Source organism: Rhyacophila brunnea, unplaced genomic scaffold (assembly GCF_057557595.1).
Source record: "Rhyacophila brunnea isolate RB1 unplaced genomic scaffold, BYU_Rbru_1.0 scaffold_5, whole genome shotgun sequence".
Lineage (NCBI taxonomy): Eukaryota > Metazoa > Arthropoda > Insecta > Trichoptera > Rhyacophilidae > Rhyacophila > Rhyacophila brunnea.
In genome coordinates, this window is record NW_028233170.1 from 46,053,907 (window position 1) to 46,076,051 (window position 22,145).

Below are 22,145 nucleotides of genomic sequence, written 5' to 3' on the forward strand. Positions count from 1 at the left end.
TTTTAACCTACGTTTTAATAAGATCTCTGTCGGATGTGGGACATCTGACGTTTTTAATTGGACAAAACTTTATGCCTAATGTCATAAGTGGTACAACTGACTATTTTCACTGTACATCAACAATTCTGTTTTGTGTTAAGTGGTAGAACCGACAGTTTTAATGGGACAGGTTTTTAAACTAACTTTGAGGGTTACGGGCGATATCTATAAAATGGCTAATTTACATATTATTCTTCATTATTTTGTTTAGTATATCGTTAAGAATGACTATTTTTATTTTTCAGCTAGTGAAAAATGTTTGAAGAATCCATATGCCAATATGCCGACTGAAGTGCTTTGATTTTTTTTCTGAAGAGCAACGCTTACACATTTTTCACAAATTTTGGTCTCTAGACGTATAATATACCGAGAAAATTCTGAAGCGTCGTCAAACAACTGAAGTCACCAAGCATGATCGTCGAAATACATTTGTTTATTATCTGCCTATTGAGGATAAGAAAAAGAAATATTTTGTAAGACTATGTTTCTGAATACTATTTCATCTGGAAAACGTACTATTATAAACACTGCTTGGAAGAAATATGACGGAGATAATAATATTGAGCCTGATCAACGTGGTAAATGCGACCATAAAAAACCGTCATAGATAAGGAGATGGTGAAAAGCATATGCGATCACGTAAACTGTTTTCCTCTGGTAGAATCGCACTATATTCGAAAAGATTCTAAAAAACTGTAAACTAAGTGACTCTTGAATGTTCAATTTATATCGCGAGTAGTTTGATCTGAATAAATATTCTAACAAGTCACTAACCAAAGGGTAAACAGAGATATTGTAAATGAAAAGTTCAATATAGCATTTCACCGGCCAAAAAAAGATTGCTTTTGTCATGCATTTTCGGTCAAGACCGGTCCAACAGACGAAGACAAAAAAAGACAGGGAAAACATTTAGCCATTAGAAAGGCACATCACACACTTAAAAATGAAGATAAAAACGAGGCTTTACAGAGTAAAAGTATTGTAATCGTTATATTTGACTTTCAAAAAGTACTAACGACTCTTCATGGGGAAGTATGACGTATTTTTTTATTACAAACGAAAATTACCAACTTTAAATGTTACTGTGTATAATATGGCAATGAAAATAGGAACTTTTTATATGTGGCACGAAGGAATTGCAAAACGGGGAGCAAATGAGGTTTCTAGTAAGTTGTCTGTACAATTTTATAAAAGAACCGCATTATTTATCGGTGTAAAAGAATTTAGATTTTGGTCCGACAATAATTATTGTGGTGGTCAAAATAGAAACCGCATCGTATTTACCCATTATATGCTTGCAGCCAAGGAGTTCAATGTCACCATTACTCATAGATTTATGGAAAAGGACCACACTCAGAATGAGAATGACAGCGTCCACTCAACCATTGAAAGAGCTAGTGATCGCAAAATGTTTGTATGTTCCTGAGAAGTGGTAGGTATTGCTTAATCCGTTGGGCAAAAGCTGAAGGTGAACCATAAATAGTAAAGAAAGTCTTTACAATGATGTACCTATAGGATTTTAAAACATTACTCGCAAACAAAAATTGGACAAAAAATACTTCGTGAATTTATGTAATGACTCGTGTAACAGAACTAAAGGTAAATGAACAACAATGCGACACGATTGAGTATAAATATGATTTAAGTGAACCTGAAAAAGCTATAGTTGTGCTAAGATGTGCAACACGAAACACTTTCAGATTTTCAAGAGAATTTGATCTGAAGGAAGCTTATGATGGCTCACTTCCTGTCAGTTACTATAAGTATAAAGATTTGCAAGATATGTGTAAGAGTAATCTTATTCCAGAAAAATATCACAACTTTTACATGGAGCTCGCCCATATTGAAATATTTTCAAAAATACAAGCGGAGGATATCATTGATAGTAATAGTGACAAAAAACAAAGTTAACTATTACTAACTATAGTTTTTGGGGATTTTTAAGTTAAAAAAAATACTTAAATATATAGGAATTTTATTAAGCTACAAAAACGTCCAGTTTTCATGATTATAAGGTTTATTTTTTATGTTTACAATGTAAATTTTATGTATGTTTTCTTTTTTGTAAGTAACTACTTTTATATCTATCTGTGATTTCGATTTTATACATACATTCTTTAAATTAAATACTTGGAATTGCTTTATTCGACAGATCCGACATAAAATTTTCATCGAATTCCAGTTAAAATAGTAGGAACTGACACATTCGACATATTAATTTTAACATAGTCCCATTAAAATTGTCATAACTGACACTTCTGACAAAATTACTTAATTTATTCCAGTTAAAAATGTCGCATGTGACTTTTCTCGAGTTTTTATAAGTAATTCTCAAAAATTGTAATATATATATTTGAACCACCTAAAAATAAGTGTTTTTGCCAAATTTGGTAACAATATTTCATTAATTAACGATTTTATGGATAAAAACATCTTTGATTGCTCGTATTGAAAAGTAGCATTTTGCAGATCTGACTTTTTTAATTGGGACCGACGATATTATACTAAACATATTCTTAGCAGTACAATTTCTTACAAAATTCTTTAAATTAGTATACCTAAAAAGTTTTTACAATTAGGAATGGGCCATGCTTACATAGACGTGATCCGGATCGACTTTCTTGTGACACAGCTGCGTGCAGGCATGGCCACATGAAAGCCGGTCGATACATTTCATCGGGCAGCGCACATCGTCATCGCTGACATAGCATAGCTTCTCCGCCTACAAAATAAAATAAAAATTATAAAAAACCAACAAATTTGGAGTTGGGAACTAAAATATAGCTCCGCTATTTCGAAATTCAATGTAACTTGAATTATTTCTCAACTGCATTGTTTTCGGTACAAACATATCATTATAAATCGACATACAGTAGAACCTAGATTATCTTGATATTAGTATGGATGAAGCCAGTCCTGATACAGATAATCTAAAACATAATAAAAACATCCATTTTAGATTCAGAATGAACCTTCTTAACCCGGCCGCCGCGTCAGTTTCAATATGAAAGGGGCTCTCTCTGCGGTACCATTTTTCTAAATGCTATGCTTCGCTATATTATGATAAATACGGCAATTAAAAATAGCTGGTATTACTGTTATCATGCCTAGATACATAAGGTTCGAAGTGCCACACTAAAAAATAGAATCGATTGTTGAATTTAGCTGTGAATGCTTGAATAAAATCGTCCATAGTCCCTTGTACCGAAAAAATACGCAGCCATGTTTGTGACGTAAAAACGCGTCATTGAGATTGTGCGCCTATGAAAAGAAATAAATCACTGACACTAATTTTATTTTAGTCATGTTAGAAACACTTAAAAATGCCGTTAAAAATATTGAAAATAATAGCTTTTATTGTGTCGCATATTATTACAAGTTTTATGGGTCGCGTAAAGTTGAGTCCACAGTGGTGGAAATATTGTAATAATTTCTTATGTTCTTTTTTTAGTGTAATTTGGATTTTTACTAGATTAAACTTTTCAGTTTTATTGAGCATTGTGTTATGTTAGTGATTGTCGTTTTATGTTTTATAAAAAAAAACAATATTTATTTTGTAAAATCTGCTGCGTGCTTGTAAAAGTGCTATAAAAACATTTATTGCGTGAGGTTTTAAAATTTCATAAACATTAAATTGCATACAAAGATAATATGTAATACAGTTGAAAAGTCAATATTCCATGATTTACATTTTATATTATGTTGTATACCCGTGTGTTTTTTTTTATACTAACGTTTATTTATACGTTTTATATATTCCTTCCTGTAATTTATTGGTAAAACTCGCAATCGTCCTAACTAAAATATAATAATATATTATATTTTTTCATTCCGTGTGGACGTATCTTTACGACATATTTACGACTTTCAATAATGAGCTCGATTTATGACTTTCAAACAATTGGGGTGACACATGACGACATGACCATGAGTAATAAAAATAAATGACATAATCCAGAACACAAGTTCAAGTACATATTTATAAATATTTTGACGACACAGGTTCGTTTTTTTGGTTGTATTTTATTCCCGCAAACATGGTGTTGTAAAGTAAAGATCGCGGTGAATATTCAACTTGACACGATAAATCACTCGGCGCACACTCAAACTCGAATGAAAATATTTTGTATACCTAGTGCGCAGGCGCTAAAAAATACCGCGTAGATTTGAACTGATGCAATCGTACCGGCGAATCTCAATAGATCGAGAGGGTTCGAAAGATCGATGTTTATGAAATTAAAACAACATATTTTTGACAAAGTTATATAGGTGGAAGTAGGCGGATGGATCGGGCTATTTTTTAATAAAATTCTCAATGCCGCATGAAAAATATTTCTTGCGTTATCCACAGGTCAAGGTTTGCGTATCTGACTGCTATACGGTCGCCCATGTGTTACGTACTAGCTGTATCCTACTGGAATACGGTCGCCGGGAAAGGGTTAATAGTGATTTTCTAAAAAAATCACTGAGTACAAAACCGGTGATCAAAAAGAAATCCAAATATCAAATTCAGGATAACTTCTTGTATTCATTAAATCAACAGATTTAATGTTTCTTATTTTAATCAAAGTTCTCACCTCATGTTCGCACAATTTCAAGACAACTTTGACAATAGTCTTGCAATTGTGTTTCTTAGGATCCAAGTGACATTTTAGCAGTGCCTTGTGAGAACAGGGCAGATCGCGGGTCATCAACACATTACACGGCCTGCACTCCTTGTAACATGGATCAGGACACGCGTGCCCGTAGATACACACTTCTCTGCAACATGAAGAAATACAACAAATTTAATGATTACTAAAGAAACTTGACTGAAGATATTTATTCAATGATTAGCAAATTTAATCAAGTATCCTCATCAGTGGCGTTAACTTCTTGTAAAAGGAAAAGAAAATGCTTTTTTGTATTTATATTGCTGGAAACTGACCACGGGGTGATAGATTGGTAAAGATTCGCGGAATGTTGGTAGCACCAACTCACCAACTCCTAGACAGGCTGTTTTCAAAATTTAACAATTCCAGACAATCCTAATTCAATGCGTTGATACATTGTTATAATAGCGCCTGCACAGGTGCATGGATTTACTGGCACCAATAAGTGTGTAAATTAAACTATCGCAATAATAACTGTTTACACACAAAAGTATTGACTAACTCGTTCGCATTCTTTAATCGTTAATCTCATTCTTTAAGTGTAAGTGAGACAGACGCGTTGTTGTCATTGTATGGAGTTATTTGATTGATTGCGAAAATTGGTAAATGTCAAATTGCTCAGTAGTTCATATTTGTTTCCGGCAGGTTCTTTTCAATTTCAATTTACTGTGCATTTCTAATGAACGGGATTTTTACTGTAGATACAGTGAAAAATCTTGATACACTGAGGCTGTGAGACAATACTGCTTGAAAACTAAAGAAGTATTAATTTTGTGGATAAAATGAAATACCTATCGCAATTTGCGGTGCACAAGTGATCGTCGTGCTCTCTGTCCTGCGGATGACACACACTAAGGCAGTTGTGGCCGCACTTCAGGAGAGTGTCACAGATCTGACTGCATCCGCCCTCCGGGACTCGATCAAAGTCTTTAGCTTCCTTTACCTAAAAAAACAAAAACCCTAAAGTTTAGTCCACACCTGTACACATCTACTCGCAGACTTTGTAAAACTTTTGCCAATCCACAAATGACTACTGACAAATGCACTAAACATTTTTTTGGAATATTCGTCAAGCTTCATAAACACTGGTTTGAAACTCAACATATACGTATGTTCACACCGGCAAATATTGCTACATATTATGTTGAATACAGTTTGAAATGTCCACATTGTAAAAATTTGCACGCTCTAAACAAAACAACACTCCATGAGACCACATGCCACCTTGTTGTCCTTGTGTGCTAACATGTTCAAATTTGTTTGTTTATTAATACATTTACACATGTTTTCTCCCCTCAATGGAATGCTTTGTAAAAAAAAAATGAATGTTTCCAACAGTCTTTATACAATTTGTTTATTTGCGATTATATACTATCGGAATGAAAATAATAATGACATTTTGTACGCCATGTTGTTGGAATTTACTGGAAATAATTACTTTATCAACCAATTGGGGTAACCTTTACGACAGCTAGACGTTCCTCTAATTTTTCTATTGTATGTGCGGATCATCAACGGATCTGAGCAGGATTGGTGTCACCCGCTGCGGTAAATTTAAACCCCCCCCTCCACAAAATCACGCCTACAATTTTTCATTAAAACTTATATTTTTAAGGTATTTATTAATTTCAGTGATTTTATATAGTAATAACACCAATTTAATTTTTGAAGTAAATAAAAAAATTCTTGCCCACGGTGGCCGCGCGGCTTAAGCCTTAGACTATAACGCCGTGGGTCCCAGGTTCGAATCCTGGGTCTGGCAAGTACACATATTGTTTTCCAATTTGTGGGTATCAGGGTATGGACCTAATAGGTTGAGCAAATGGCTGACATCCATTTCTCGTAAAATAACAAAATCTGGCAACACAAACCTCTACTCTGTGAAGGCCCATATGATCCTATTAGGATCGGACATGGTCGAAAGAAAGAATAAAAAAATGGGAAATAAAGGAAATAAGTAGGTATTCATTGATAAAATATATTAAATACTAAACATGCAGAACTTTTTTTTAAATCTATATACATAATAATTGTGTTAGGTTCTTTTTGTTCAATATTAACACTTTTATGCAAAATAAACATTGACCCCCTGACGAATGGGGTGATGAAACAAATATTTTTCTTATTTATTTTTCAACTACGTAAAAAAAATCTTTCTCCGAATATATGTGTTGGTTTCGTGCATTCGAGCAAAACCTCAGAGTAATGATATATAGAGAGGGCCTATTTTTCGGCAAAATGAAGCTGTGTTACTAGCGTATAACGCACAGTATACAAGGTTATTATTATCAAGTTAACTAAGAAATGTTATACTATCGTGTTGCTTCTCAGTACGACTGCCAAATTTAAACACAACATAGTTAACCATAATATCGTCTGTTCTGGCAGAACACACTAATTGGAGAATACTAGTTTTGAGTAATTTGACTTTGAAGTTGTTGAAAATGTTTGAAATGGTCTATCATGTGAGTTTATTAACCCTTTCCCGGCGACCGTATTCCAGTAGGATACAGCTAGTACGTAACACATGGGCGACCGTATAGCAGTCAGATACGCAAACCTTGACCTGTGGATAACGCAAGAAATATTTTTCATGCGGCATTGAGAATTTTAGTAAAAAATAGCCCGATCCATCCGCCTACTTCCACTAAACTATATATAACTTTGTCAAAAATATGTTGTTTTAATTTCATAAACATCGATCTTTCGAACCCTCTCGATCTATTGAGATTCGCCGGTACGATTGCATCAGTTCAAATCTACGCGGTATTTTTCAGCGCCTGCGCACTAGGTATACAAAATATTTTCATTCGAGTTGAGTGTGCGCCGAGTGATTTATCGTGTCAAGTTGAATATTCACCGCGATCTTTACAACACCATGTTTGCGGGAATAAAATACAACCAAAAAACCGAACCTGTGTCGTCGAAATATTTATAAATATTTACTTGAACTTGTGTTCTGGATTATGTCATTTATTTTTATTACTCATGGTCATGTCGTCATGTGTCACCCCAATTGTTTGAAAGTCATAAATCGAGCTCATTATTGAATGTCGTAAATATGTCGTAAAGATACGTCCACACGGAATGAAAAAATATAATATATTATTATATTTTAGTTAGGACGATTGCGAGTTTTACCAATAAATTACGAACTACTATGAAGGAATATATAAAACGTATAAATAAACGTAAGTATAAAAAAAAACACACGGGTATACAACATAATATAAAATGTAAATCATGGAATATTGACTTTTCAACTATATTACATATTATCTTTGTATGCAATTTAATGTTTATAAAATTTTAAAACCTCACGCAAAAAATGTTTTTATAGCACTTTACAAGCACGCAGCAGATTTTACAAAATAAATATTGTTTTTTTTATAAAACATAAAACGACAATCACTAACATAACACAATGCTCAATAAAACTGAAAAGTTTAATTTAGTAAAAATCCAAATTACACTCAAAAAAGAACATAAGAAATTATTACAATATTTCAACCACTGTGGACTCAACTTTACGCGACCCATAAAACTTGTAATAATATGCGACACAATAAAAGCTATTATTTTCAATATTTTTAACGGCATTTTTAAGTGTTTCTAACATGACTAAAATAAAATTAGTGTCAGTGATTTATTTCTTTTCATTGGCGCACAATCACAATGACGCGTTTTTACGTCACAAACATGGCTGCGTAATTTTTCGGTACAAGGGACTATGGACGATTTTATTCAAGTATTCACAGCTAAATTCAACAATCGATTCTATTTTTTAGTGTGGCACTTCGAACCTTATGTATCTAGGCATGATAACAGTAATACCAGCTATTTTTAATTGCCGTATTTATCATAATACAGCGAAACATAGCATTTAGAAAAATGGTAACGCAGAGAGGGCCCCTTTCATATTGAAACTGACGCGGCGGCCGGGTTAAGTAATCATAAAAAGGATGACTTTAAAATAAAGACTGTTTATTTATTAACCCTCCTCCCGCTAACGGCATCTAGAAATGCCCATGATAGTTAAACCGTTCACCGCTAAGGGCATTCAGAAGTGCCCATAAGTTTCTACCTCCGTATTTTTGTAATTCGGCGAGTAATACAGTCGAAATTTGTTTGAAAAACTAGCTGGGTTATTCCTTTACTGACATCTGTGATTTTTTTTCAATAAGACTTTTTAAATAATTCGAAATTAAGCAAAGACACATACCCTGTCGATATTGGAGTAAAACAGATTTCCAATGATTGGTTTCAAAATTTACCGCTAGTTGCTTTGCGCAATTTGCGCCGGCGCGAATTGATTTAATGATCTCATACATGAAATCGACCAGTGCGACGATAATTTTCAACAGTCGATTGCTTTCGTGTTGTGATTGATAAATTTCAAAGTTTTTTACGGTTTTCTATAAAATTATTATTGATGCGCCATTCTGTTATTAATTAAATATGTGCGTTAATTCTTTAAATGAAACGTGATTTTATGAATACAATCAGTGGCTGTGAAGTGAAAACGAAATTATTAACACATAAATAATTTAAAATTCCTATAATAAATCTTTTGTACTGTACGGAAATACATACGAAAAATTGAGAATAGGTAAATAATAATCAGTAAAATATTTAAATTTAAATTAAAAACTGTAAAATAGATTTTCAAAATTCACGGCCACTCATTTTTATTTCAAGGAAAGTGATGATTAAAATTCTTTTCATTTCAGTCGAATAAAGAACTAAGATTAAAATTTAATATTATTGTGTAGTGAATTAAAACTTTAAATTTCCTCAAAACTGTTAAGTTATAATAGTATATTTAGTGTTTAAATAAAAATGTCTATCCCTCATGTTGAATGCTTGGATTCGGACTATGAGATGGAAAGTGATAATGAAGAAGCTGCGCTAGTAGAACATCCCGACGATGTTGACGAACCTTCCAATATAGACAGTGATGAAGGAGTGGCTGAGCCGTCTACCAGTGCAGCACCAGATAGTTTACTCCAATCGTGGACTGCGGGTCCCTTCGTGCCGATCACATACGATTTTGATAGTTTCAACTCAGGCGTTAACCCTAGTGTACAGCTCAATGAAAATTCCACAGAAATGGAATTTTTTCGTCATTTTCTCAACAAAACAATAATGAATACCATAGTTAACCATACAAATAATTACCACAACCATATGCTCAACACACAGGCCCACACTCCGAATGCAAGGATCCATGCCTGGTATGATACATGCCCAGAAGAGATGTATGTTTTTTATGCTGTATCAATGTTGATGACAAGAAATCGCCATCTCACAATTGAAGAACATTGGAGTGCTGATCCATTATTAAAGTCTAAAATATTTGGCCAAACTATGATAAGAGATCGGTATGAGTTGATTCTACAAATGCTACATTATTCTGATACCCAAACCCCTACTGGAGATCGCCTTTATAAAGTGCGCTCACTTCTTGACCACTGCAGAAAAATATTCAAAGAAACAATGCTACCAAACGAAAATCTCTGCATCGACGAAAGTATCATTGTATTTAAAGGGAGATTAATATTCAAACAATTCATACCGTCAAAAAGACATAGGTTTGGAATTAAATTATTTGTGATTTGTGATGTGGAAACCGGTTATATTTTAGACTTTATTATTTATTGTGGTGTAGAAACCGAAATATGTGATAGTGAACTTTTAGGAATATCTGGGGCTGTTGTCACCACTTTGATGAAGGATTATTTTGGAAAAGGGCATAAACTATTTTGTGATAATTGGTACAGCAGCCCAGAATTATTTCAGTTTCTACATAAAAAAAAGACAAATGCTTGCGGCACGGTACGTAAAACACGAAAGTCAATGCCAAAATTTGATAAACTGAAGAAAGGACAAGTAAAATCTCTTAACCGTGGCCCATTGCTCGTGTTAAAATGGCATGATAGGCGGGAAGTGCATATGATCAGTACCATGCACGATGACTCCATGGTACCGACAGAAAAAATTAATAGGGCCACAGGACAACCCATTATAAAACCACAATGCGTTGTGGATTATAATAAAAATATGGGCACGGTAGACAAAGCTGACATGATGTTGAGCAGCCTCTCGTGTATGCGAAAGAGTCTTAAGTGGTATAAAAAGGTTGGGTTCCACATCATAGATTTATTTTTATTAAATAGTAGCATTCTTTACAAAGTAATCACCGGTAAAAAAATTAGTTTAGCTGAATTTCAATTAAACGTAATCCGACAATTAATCGAAACATATGGCAGTGCCTCAAGACCATCGACATCACAAACTACTCGTGTAGCTAATAACCCAAAAAGAATTTTAAAAACAGAGCTCCTAAGACATTTACCCCGTAAAATTCCTCCAACAGTAAATAAAACAAAACCATATCGAAGATGTCGTGTGTGTATTGCTTCAACTACTAAAGATAAAAAAAGAAAAATGACGAACATTATGTGTGAAGCATGTGATGTCGCTTTATGCTCTGTGCCCTGTTTTTATGACTACCATGACAGAATCAATTTTTGAAATATAATTAAGCCATAAACATTAATTAGGTGTGACTGAAATATGAGACCAAGTTGTAAGGAAATAAAATAACAATAACGATTGTGTGCGTTCTGTGTTGGTGTTAAAAAACTGTGAACATTAATCATCGGCGCAAGTGTCTACCACTTATCGGGTATCAAGGGAGGCCACTTCACTCTGCGGTATGTACTCCAAGCATGCTTTATTATGTATGACAGAATTTCTTAAAGCTGTGTTGCTTAATTTACGATCTTTTTGTTTATTTTCACATGCTGTGAAATTAAAAGGAATGTTTTATAATAGCTAGAGCCATTCAGTGGATTTTTAGGTACATTTTTAATGACGTTTCGGTATGATTTATGAATCGTAAAAAACACAGCGCGCCCGAACAAGTACATGAGCGAAATTACGTCGCGATAAAAAGGTTAAGAAGGTTTTCAGACGGTAAAGTTTGATATAAGGAACATTTTAGTATAACTAACTCAACATGTCATTTTTTCGAATTAGTGTCTTCTGCCAGAACAGTGACGATATGTTCTATTAAAATAACTAAACATAATTACCACTAACTTTATATTTAACACAAAAACAATAAACTTTAGCAACACGTGCCTGTAGTTTTTAAATGCATGTATCAGCCAAATCATTCTTTTCCAGTGACGTTTTCAATTTTTTAAATTCAGCTGTAGAAATTCTATCTTATACTAACACATAGAACGGAGACATAAGCGTGCGTGAATTGTGCAATTTTTGCAAGACACAAAATCCATTCGTTCTACAAAATGGTCTCTCCTGAAAAAAAATTGCGCAATCGGAAAAACCCATTTTTCGCAAAAACAGGGTTTTGTCTCTCTTACAAAAATTGCGTAATTCACGATTGCGCAACTATTGGTGTTTATATTTTACATTTTTTTATATTTCCACAAAAAATGGGTTTTTATCTCTCTTGCAAAAATTGCACAATTATTGATGTGTATTTTTTTATATTTCGGGATTTAGGCCTTCGGGATTCCGACCATTTGGGATTTCAGCGCTCGGGATTTCGGTATTCAAGATTTCGGCTTTTGGGGATTTCAGCTTTCGGGATTTCGGCTTTCGGGATTTCAGCATTCGGGATTTCAGCATTCGGGATTTCAGCCTTCGGGATTTCGGCCTTCGAGATTTCGTCCAGCACCCAGTACCTAAGTAGTTTATCAATCAAACTACTGAAATATTTATACTTATCAGATAACTTACTTAATATTTTGTTTGTAATTTCATACTATCTTAAAATACGCATTTGGGCATTTTCGCCAAAGTTTGTACATTGCGTTTTTGGCATGTCCCATGACTTTGATTGATTTTTTCATAGTTATTATATTATAGAATATTGGAAAGTTATGTATTTTTAACATGCAAATTTATTAATTTACTTTATTCGATCAGTTAAATACAACTGTCTGACCTGTATATATTTTTAATTGATTATTTAGATCGAAAGGTAGTGTGTTTTTACCATGTCCCACTCCTAAATTCAAATAAACAAAGTGTGATTTCGTCATTAATTTTGAGTGTGTAAAATTAAATTCGTAGTGTCTTCAACAGCTAACATTATATATTTTTGGAAAATATACAGTTTTTCCGTAAATTTGGACCGATATTGAAAAAAATCACGTTTAAAAAATGTCCCAGGATATTTGAGAAAGTGGAATTCCACATTCCGTTACCACGATTATAGCATGAAGGCGAAAAATTTCCACTATAAATATGTATTTTTTTAATGTAGCAACACTTTTGTATAACACTGATCGCCATTTACAATTTAAATTGTTGGTGTGTGTCAGTATCGCTATCGGAACAGGTTGCTTTCTGGGTTGGTCATTTAAGAAGTTCCACTACTGTTACCACGATTTGTAAGGTAAGAAATCACATATTTCTATTTCACATACTATACATATGGAGCTTATCTTTCATACTACAGATATGATAAAACATATCGCAGGTTTAACAATAAAACTTAGCTAAATTTTGGCTTCAAACCACTTCTGAAACAGAATCCGTTACTTCCATTCCGAAACTATATTGGTGGTAACGTATATGTGGAATGTAAAAGTAACGAAATGGAATGCATAAAGTTGGGTTTACATTGTGTGTTTAGTTCTTCATAGATTATAAAAAGTTTTATTTTGTCTGTTCGTATGAAAAACAAAAATATTTTCATTAAAAAATATAGAAAATAACCTGACTATATAATAAAGATTAAAAAAGTATGTGATATGTCTGAATACGCAAAACTATCGCAGATAAAAGTATGGAGAGATAAAAAACAACAGAAGGAAAAGAAAAAACACCAGACTGAAATAATTTCGAGACAGGCACTGGCTCTGTCATACTCTTTCTGTTATACGCAACCAAAATTTTAAAACTTCTCCATACATTTTAGGCATAGAAATTTATAAAAATGTATGAAAAAGTATTTTTTTGTCACGTTTAACAGAAATGTGTACCCTATTAGATTTAATACCTGGAACTGTAGGTATTCGCGAAATGTCAGAAAAGTACGTCTTGATTACAATCAACCTGTATAGCTACATTTTATGTTGATGAATACAAGTAAATTTCAAGACAACATACAGTCGAACTTGGTAATTACGAGGAAGATGGGACCGACTGAATTTGCTTCTTATAAGCGTTACTCGTTATATCAGAGAATAGGTATTTTTAAATGAGCATGTCCAGCGCTCGAAATGGAAAAGTTTACGAACCAGAGCGCTCGACAATTTTCTGAAGATATTTACATCAAATTAGGTATTAAATTTTATGTGTACTTTATAAAAGTTATGTAGCCTATCTAGCTCAAACGGTCAAATTATTTTTTCCACGAGACGAAGCGATAATTTTACCGAGTTCACGAACCGGAACGGCGCTCTGGTGCGCTCCAGTCTATTTCGAGCCCTGAGCATGTCACATTACACAAAAAGTCGAAAATAAAAAAATTGGAAACCATCGTAAAAATCCCCGAAACAAGCATGGCATTCATAAACTACAAAATAAGTTGTTTATTGTAATTAACGCTGGTAGGTACCTACGGACTTCACAAACCTTGGATTTTTCAACCATATGCGTGGATACTTTTTTATTATTGTCGGCGAAACACCAATAAGGTAGGTACTTAGACACTTTACTAGTGTCATAAACGTAATCCGACCCCGGCGGCATCCTGTCCAATCGGATTTTATTGCTTAGGGTCGAAATGTTTTAAAACGATCGACACATTAACAGTATTTTAGCTCGATATATCCGATAAGTTGCTCGTGATAACAGTGAATAAATTAAATGTATGGCGAAAATCATAAACCAAATGTCAACAAATGTTTCCTTATTACATCCGAGATCTCGCTATGTCCGAGATCGTAATAACCGAGTTCGACTGTAATTATTTTCGTAAAAGTTATATACTCCGTGCCACGCTAGGAACTCGCGTCCGAATCCCTTGCTGATTTAATTTTTTTCATATATTGTTAATTTGCTTTAAAATATTTTTTATCTGAGTTACAAATAATATAAATGCCAAATAAAAGTTATGGTAATGTATAGTGTGTCAAAATTATTACCTAACTTATTTTACTAGTAATGTGAAATTGATTATAAAATATGTCTATTTTAGTGATTATGTTTGATTTGTTTTGTTATTGTGACGCATGTTAGATATATATCTGACTATCAAAAAATTCAAATAAATTTCATAAAACAAAAATTTGTTTTTATGGTAACATGTAACTTTAGCTTTACAAATTACATTCCGTTACCATTTCGTTCCATTCCGAAAATGTCCCCAAAAAAGTTGAACGTTAACTATTTTTCATTTGATTATTAAATAACGAAACATATATATTTTTCCAATAAAATTTAGTAAAAGTGATTACTGTCTTTAAAAAAATAGCAGAACGAACATAGATTGGTTTTTTCAAATACTAAAGGAAAAATGCTCTGCCATTATAGACATGGGGTAACGGAGTGGAACGAAATGTGCCCAAGAATTAAAATTTATTTTTTGACTATTTGTAGTTTTAATTTTAAGTGTATGGTTTTTTTTAATCTAATAGAGCTCTTTTAAGTGATAAAAAGTGTCTCATTCATGTTTTATAAGCTTAGTTTCGTAGTCACGGAACGGAAACTTATTTTGCCCAATTTCATAATAAAAATGATATAAATATTGTATTAATATTTTATATAAATATTTTGCTGAAAAATTGCTATTACCAATTCACCAATAGAACAATGAATCTGCTAGCTATATAAAAATGGTTGATTTGAGTGAAAAAATAATATTACCCAAATTTCAAACATGTACAAACTTTGGCGAAAATGCCCAATAATGTGTCAAGCGCGAAATGTATAAGGTACAACTACTGAGACGATAGAAGCATATTAAACTGACTTGCTTATTTACTCCAACAAATCGTAACGTACGTCTATTCCTTTGCGCATTTAATTCAACTGTGCGGCGTCCAATCCTCCCGGAGGCCAATTATGTCGGCGTCGAATTGGGTCAGTGTCCAATTGGGCCGGCGTCCGATTGTACCGGCAGCCAATTACCGGAGGCCAATCGCCGGAGGACAGTTCGCGGTGCCAAATCGTCCCATTCCCCTGTGCAGGGGATGAAAACATGTGTGCCAACATATTTTGATAGGTGTGCACACGCGCACACTTTAGAGGGAACATTGCCGCTAGACACAACCACAGATCGAAGAAAGTAGCAGTCTTGGTGAACATGTGATGTCACACATCAATCCGCAATGCGAAACAATTGGAAATAAAGATACATCACAGAGGTCTACAGTCTGTCCCAACGATTCCAATGCAGTTACATCAAGATTGGCAACTGTGCTGGTATGGCCTAACATGTCAACGGCAATAAACCGGCAAATAGAGAAATGTTAGACAGTCAAGAAGGGCATGAGAGAGGAGGTTGAGATATCAAATCGGAAAGTGACCAATTTAAAAACAGATAAGTGGAGAATTAATGGAGAAAGCCAATTCCTACTCTGGGTAATTAAAAAATATTCTTGCTAATTTAGATAATTGAACAAACCTCAGTAAAAGTATCCCGATGAATTTCACATTTAAGTGTAAGACTATCTCCAATGGCGTTTTGCTTCTCAAGACTCTTGTTGATTTCCTTCCACAGGTCGGTCTTATGCATCATATTGGCCATGTTGCCAATTATATAGAAACCTTTAACAAAGAACAACATAATCTCAACATTAATCAACACTGCTGTGTTTCCGAGGGCAAGTGATGCATCGGTGTAAAGACAAAATCAAAAAAATATCCGTGTGGTAAGCACACAACAGACGTGAAACTTTATGCTATGCTGTCCATTCTGGGACACATAGATTATAAGTATAATGGTATCAGATTCTTGTGGCAGTGCATCTGATTCATTTAGGTGTTGGTATCATTATTTTCAAATAACACTAAAACCGTTCCAAAGTGATTTTGTCATGGCCGCAATGCCAGAAGAATCTGTCCTTCCTCTACCAGCAATAATAAAATTGTTTTAGTGTACTTTTATTAAAAAAAACGTTTTCTTATTTTTAGACCTGACACCAACATATTGGTTTTCATTAAAAAAAAAAAAAAAACCTAAATAGACCTTAAAAAAGCAGATTTTTATATTAATACCATCGACCAGGGTACTTGATGAAATTTTAATTTTAATTCTGATGGATTAAATTAAAGTTTCAATTGTTAAACTTAAATCTGTTAGAATGACAATTTTTATATTGCCATCTGTTAACGCTAACACAAATTTAACGACACTTATAAAAATTGATTATTTATTGGTTTGAGTCCACAATAGTATGTAGTTTTTTTCTATCCATATATAGAAATATGTGGCTTTTTATTACGATCAAGTAAATCATGAGTTTTTCGTCACAGATCAACGGGATCACTCTCCTGTGTTTTTATGGTATTTCATGGCTCATTTTAGTGAATAAAGAGCCGTAATGCAGATGGCGTTAAGTAAGCGTTATAAGAATATAATATGTTTTTCTTACTCAAACTAGGTCACCGATTTCGGTATCGCAAGTTACACATCTTTCATTGGATTTCGCTTATAATTATTGTGATTAGTATTTTAATTGCAATTTTCAAAATTCCATTATGGTTCCTTTTAAATTGTATGACCACAAAACATTTTACACACATGAGCAGAGATCCGTGATTATTGAGATTTTGAAATAGATCCCACATGGCAAATTGAACGGGTACGATAGAAATGTATTGAATGGGGACAAACCTTCCTTTGCCCTGGATAACGCCACGCAGACACGATTTTCAATGGAGAGGAATCCTATAACATTTTCAGCGTTACTCCTTACCAGAGAGAGAAGAATTATTTTGCTCTCCTCCCCTTGGTAACTGTCCAGCACAGTTATGCGAACATGAGACAGAAATGCATACTTCCGGCGCTCCTGAAATTTTACAATATGCACAAGAAGTTTGAATATATTATTATAATAGTGGCTCAAAAGAATAAATGTGTACTTTAGTTCAGCAAAAAAATATTCATAAGGCAAAGTGAAGAAAAAAATACTACTGACACTTTGAGAATGTACCTATTTATTTTACTTTTTTTTATAAATACAAATGCAAAAAAAGTAACAACTTGTTTTTATTTTCTTGACTCACATCCTAATTTCAGAATAACCCAATTATTTCATTATAGATATGTACTACATGTACTACACTCAAGTGCCGCCAATATGGTGGAAAATTAATTGGGTGTGATTTATAATATTATATATTGTCTTCATTTTTTTAATATCTTTATAAACAAAGGTAACATCGACACCAATCCATAATAATAAGTTATTACTAGAAGCTCAGGAATGCATAATATGGTGACAGTAAGTGGGTAATAAATTCTAAAACTGATGAGTTTTTTCATTTCAGTCACTTGCATTTCCAGTCAGTGAGTGGTTCACAACTGCAATTCTTAATTCAATATTATTTGTACATTTTGTAAAGGATATTACAAATAACAATCGATAAAAGATTTACAACCACATGATATCTTCACAGTCCAGTTCTGTAAAGGTTTACCCAACTCTACAACCGACGTATTATTGTCTGTGGTCATTTGTATGGCACATACAATATTACTAAGCAGAAACGAGAGCTCACAAATCAGTTGTAATTTGGGGCTCGAACTGTACAGTCAGATATTCACTCGCAAGTCAGTGAATATCCAATAAAATCACAATGTAAAATTTACATTAACTAAATTCAATATCAATGTCACTATTCATTAATGCCGTGTACAATCCAAAATGTTTTACCACAATATAAAACAAACAATGTCAACGCTGTGTCTTATTTCTATTGTGCCACGAACATTTATAATATCACATACGACGCAACCTTCTACATACAATTAATAGATGTTGGATCTACACACAACCAACAACACAAGATCTATCATCTATAGTTCTTTGTGTTCTTATTATTATATTACAATAATATGTAAATGCCAATCCCATAAATCAATGAAAATAATTGTGAGAAGGCATTTTCCATAGATAAAAATATTTTTTCACTTAAACCAACTGTCCTGTCAAAAATCACATTGTTGAAATTTAGTTATTAGTTTATGTTTCACAAGAGTCACTCAAGACAGTACCGAAATAAAGGAATTGTAGCAATTCCAGTCCTGAAATTTCAAGATGAAGATTTCGAGCAGTATGCTGGCAAGAATCAAGGATTCTAGGAGGTACATGCTACATACATGTATTTTTCACATTTCATTCATTATAATCAGCACTAAGATGGCCGTCCAGATAGTGACGATAAATCATTCCATTCCCGATTGCAAACTCTACTGTGAGAATAAATAAATATACCTGTTTCAAATGAAACATCTGTCCTGAATAAGCAGCCAGGATAGTGATATCGTCAGGTGAATACCCTTGCTGGATCAGATACTTGGCTAAGCATAGAAGAAATTCCGCCTCATGCGTGTTCAAGCGACTTGAAATACTTTCCTCCTGCAAATGAATAAATTAATTTTAATACCTGTGGTTACGATATTTTTGTCACTCATAAATTCTATATATCTAACTGTTTTCAACATTCTGTAAACGAGGTCTCGCTTTGAAATAATTCAATGTAACTATTTCAAGAAAAAGATATTGATGTTTCCATTTACACTGGGGGGTTACTGCCAAAAGTTTTTAAGTGTCAAAAACATGTTATGGAGTTATGGCCATTTTAAAGTTTGAAATCTATAAAACCAGCCTTAGCCTTAACCTCTATTTTCTATCTTCGATTATTGCAGTATGCCAATAAATAGTCCACATTATCTAAGAATTATAGACAAAAGGTTATATTATATGTATTAAGATACGACCATACTTCCCAATCTTTGGCAGACAAGATTTTACAAATTTTGATAATTTACTGTGCATTCCTATTGCAATCAAGGAGGAAAATCATCTAATAATATATTGCCATGGCCCGGTTTGTCAGTGTATTCATTTCAGTAAAAGTTAGATCACGCATGTTATATATAATGATTCAATCTATCCACTATAATGAAACAAGAACCTAATTTATGTCTTCTAAAGATTGACAAAAAGCATTGAAAAATAATATTCACATATTTTATTCCTGTTTCATGCATAAATAGATATACGGTGATGTGACAACTCCTAACTGATTTTACATTTTTCTTAGAGCTCGTATTCTTATTTGTCCGGTGGTCGTTCGTCCAGTACAAATCTTGCAATCGATTTTTAACTAACTTCCCGACTAGCTAGACATTTAAAACTTTTAGAATATATCAGAACACGATGCCAATGCATTTTTTTAATACTTTTAGCCATCTTTAAGTAGAATTTAATTCATTTTCAGTTAATTCTGTTTTGTATGAAAAGTTATTTCGATAGCATTATTGGTTGCTAGGGGGTCCTACAACTAAATTATTAGTATATACGTGCGTTACTATGGAAATCAATATGAAATGACATTTCATTATTCAGTATTTCATCAAGTACAAATTTTTTTGATTGTTTAAGCTTGTCAAGTCAAGTCGTTGTATATAAAAAGTTCTTTTTATCTTGTAATTATTTTAAATAATGTCACTTCCCAGATATTGCAATGAAAAGTCCCAATAATACAAGAACATTTACCTTTTTTTCAGGATATTCGTGACGGATAAATGCCAAGCTCTTATGCACTCCTTTGACGGTAGGGAAGTCGTTGACGCTGGGATGATTTTTTAGGTGTGGATAAATGGTAGGGGATATTAACGCAGCGATTTCGGGTCGCATGCGGTGCTGCACGCCTAGCTGGTAGCAGTGATTGCCATTCTTGACCATCCGCTCGAATAGGGAGATGTCCAAGTTGAAGTGACGGGTCAGATGATATGTGGCTGCTGTTGGCCTCAACTGCTGGTGATCACCTGAAGGAGGCCACTCACATTATGATGGTTTTGTTATTCGTTATAGACTTCAAAGATTTTCTACACAGATAGAGCATTATTATATAAAAGTAAAGTCTACTAAGACCAAGATTGCTCTAATAATACAAAATTATTCATTAATTTAATCCTTTCAACGAGTACCAATTATTTTATAATTTGTTTATCAACTATGGCAAAATTTGATGTTAACCCATAAAAATCCATGATTTTTGTATTTAGTTATACATAATATTTAGTTATTCCAATAGATATTTTAAAGGGAAAAAATATCTAAAAAAAAACATTCCAAACATCATTTAAATTTAAAAAAAAAAAAATCTTTTCATATACAGTAAAACCTCGTTAATACGAATTTCATGGGACCGAAAATTGAAAAAAATTCAAATTACGAAATGTATGGGGAAAAAATATTCAAATTTAAAAAATTTTCATTAATTTTGTTTCCGATCATAGATGTGCCTTCCGAATTAGGTCATAAAATGTCAGGATTATTTTTATTACCTTCTTAAAATAAGTAATTTTTGATTTTTTAAGAAAAGTCTGTCACAATTTTCAATGACTGAATATTTTTGTATGCTAGGGACTCTGAAATCATTTCAAAAAAGGTGAAAATAATGTTCAAGGGACCTTTTTTTCGGGAAAATTTCGAATTATCAGTGTTCTTACTAACGAGGTTTCACTCTATGATACAGACCTACAAACTTATCTGAAGAATGGGATGGGGGAGCCACTGTCGAAAACTACCCAATCAAGACTCGTAACTGGACAAAATCTGACATTCGAATGGCATTTTCAAAATGGCGTCTTATGGTAGTTCATAGTTCGATTTTTGGCCATTCTACAGATAAGTTTGTAGGTCTGTACATTGTGCATTACATGTCTTAAAAATATATTTCGTGAAAATATTTTTTTTCTTTGTTGAAATTATTATTATAATAATGAAAAAAAAAATTATGTATTCAGACAAAAATGAGTAAAATCGAAAATTGACACATGTCAAATTGAGCCTAACATAATTTGGATCCAGTACTATACGTTAGTTTTAAAAATCTATTTTTTAACCCTTTCTAAGCGTTGGGAATCCCGACTTGGTATAACAGTGCGCATTGTGATTTCAAGCATCAATAAATCGTAATAAATGTCAGTCAAACATACACAAATATAGTAAAAAATCAATTCAAGAGTCATGACAGTACCTAATATTTTGTGACTCTAAAAATAAACATTCGTCGCCTAAATCTGATAAGAAATCACGAACAAGATTTCTTCATTGAAAAAATGCCTGCTTACTCGAGCGGCGCCATAACACTTACGAAATGGTGCTGTACTAATGCGTCGATGACAGATGATAAACAGTTCAGTATTCTTATAGTCTACCGGCTACCCAAACCACTTCATAAATTTCGACAAATATGTCATACACATAATGAATAATAAAATGGTTTATGACT

At 33.2% G+C, this 22,145-nt stretch overlaps 1 protein-coding gene across 3 annotated transcripts in view; it reads right to left on the bottom strand.

Annotated features, from left to right (window-relative positions):
• The window catches only part of LOC147066483 (NFX1-type zinc finger-containing protein 1-like), a 68,046-nt gene that overhangs the window by 19,389 nt on the left and 26,512 nt on the right, over positions 1-22,145 (bottom strand). For all 3 annotated transcript variants that reach the window (XM_085955439.1, XM_085955440.1, XM_085955441.1), the window contains exons 11-17: positions 20,402-20,673; positions 19,115-19,258; positions 17,512-17,686; positions 16,300-16,442; positions 5,483-5,634; positions 4,617-4,800; positions 2,636-2,761 (exon numbers count right to left, since the gene is read on the bottom strand). In XM_085955439.1, the coding sequence (XP_085811565.1) occupies positions 2,636-2,761; positions 4,617-4,800; positions 5,483-5,634; positions 16,300-16,442; positions 17,512-17,686; positions 19,115-19,258; positions 20,402-20,673 (1,196 nt within the window). The remainder of the gene's footprint in view (positions 1-2,635; positions 2,762-4,616; positions 4,801-5,482; positions 5,635-16,299; positions 16,443-17,511; positions 17,687-19,114; positions 19,259-20,401; positions 20,674-22,145) is intronic.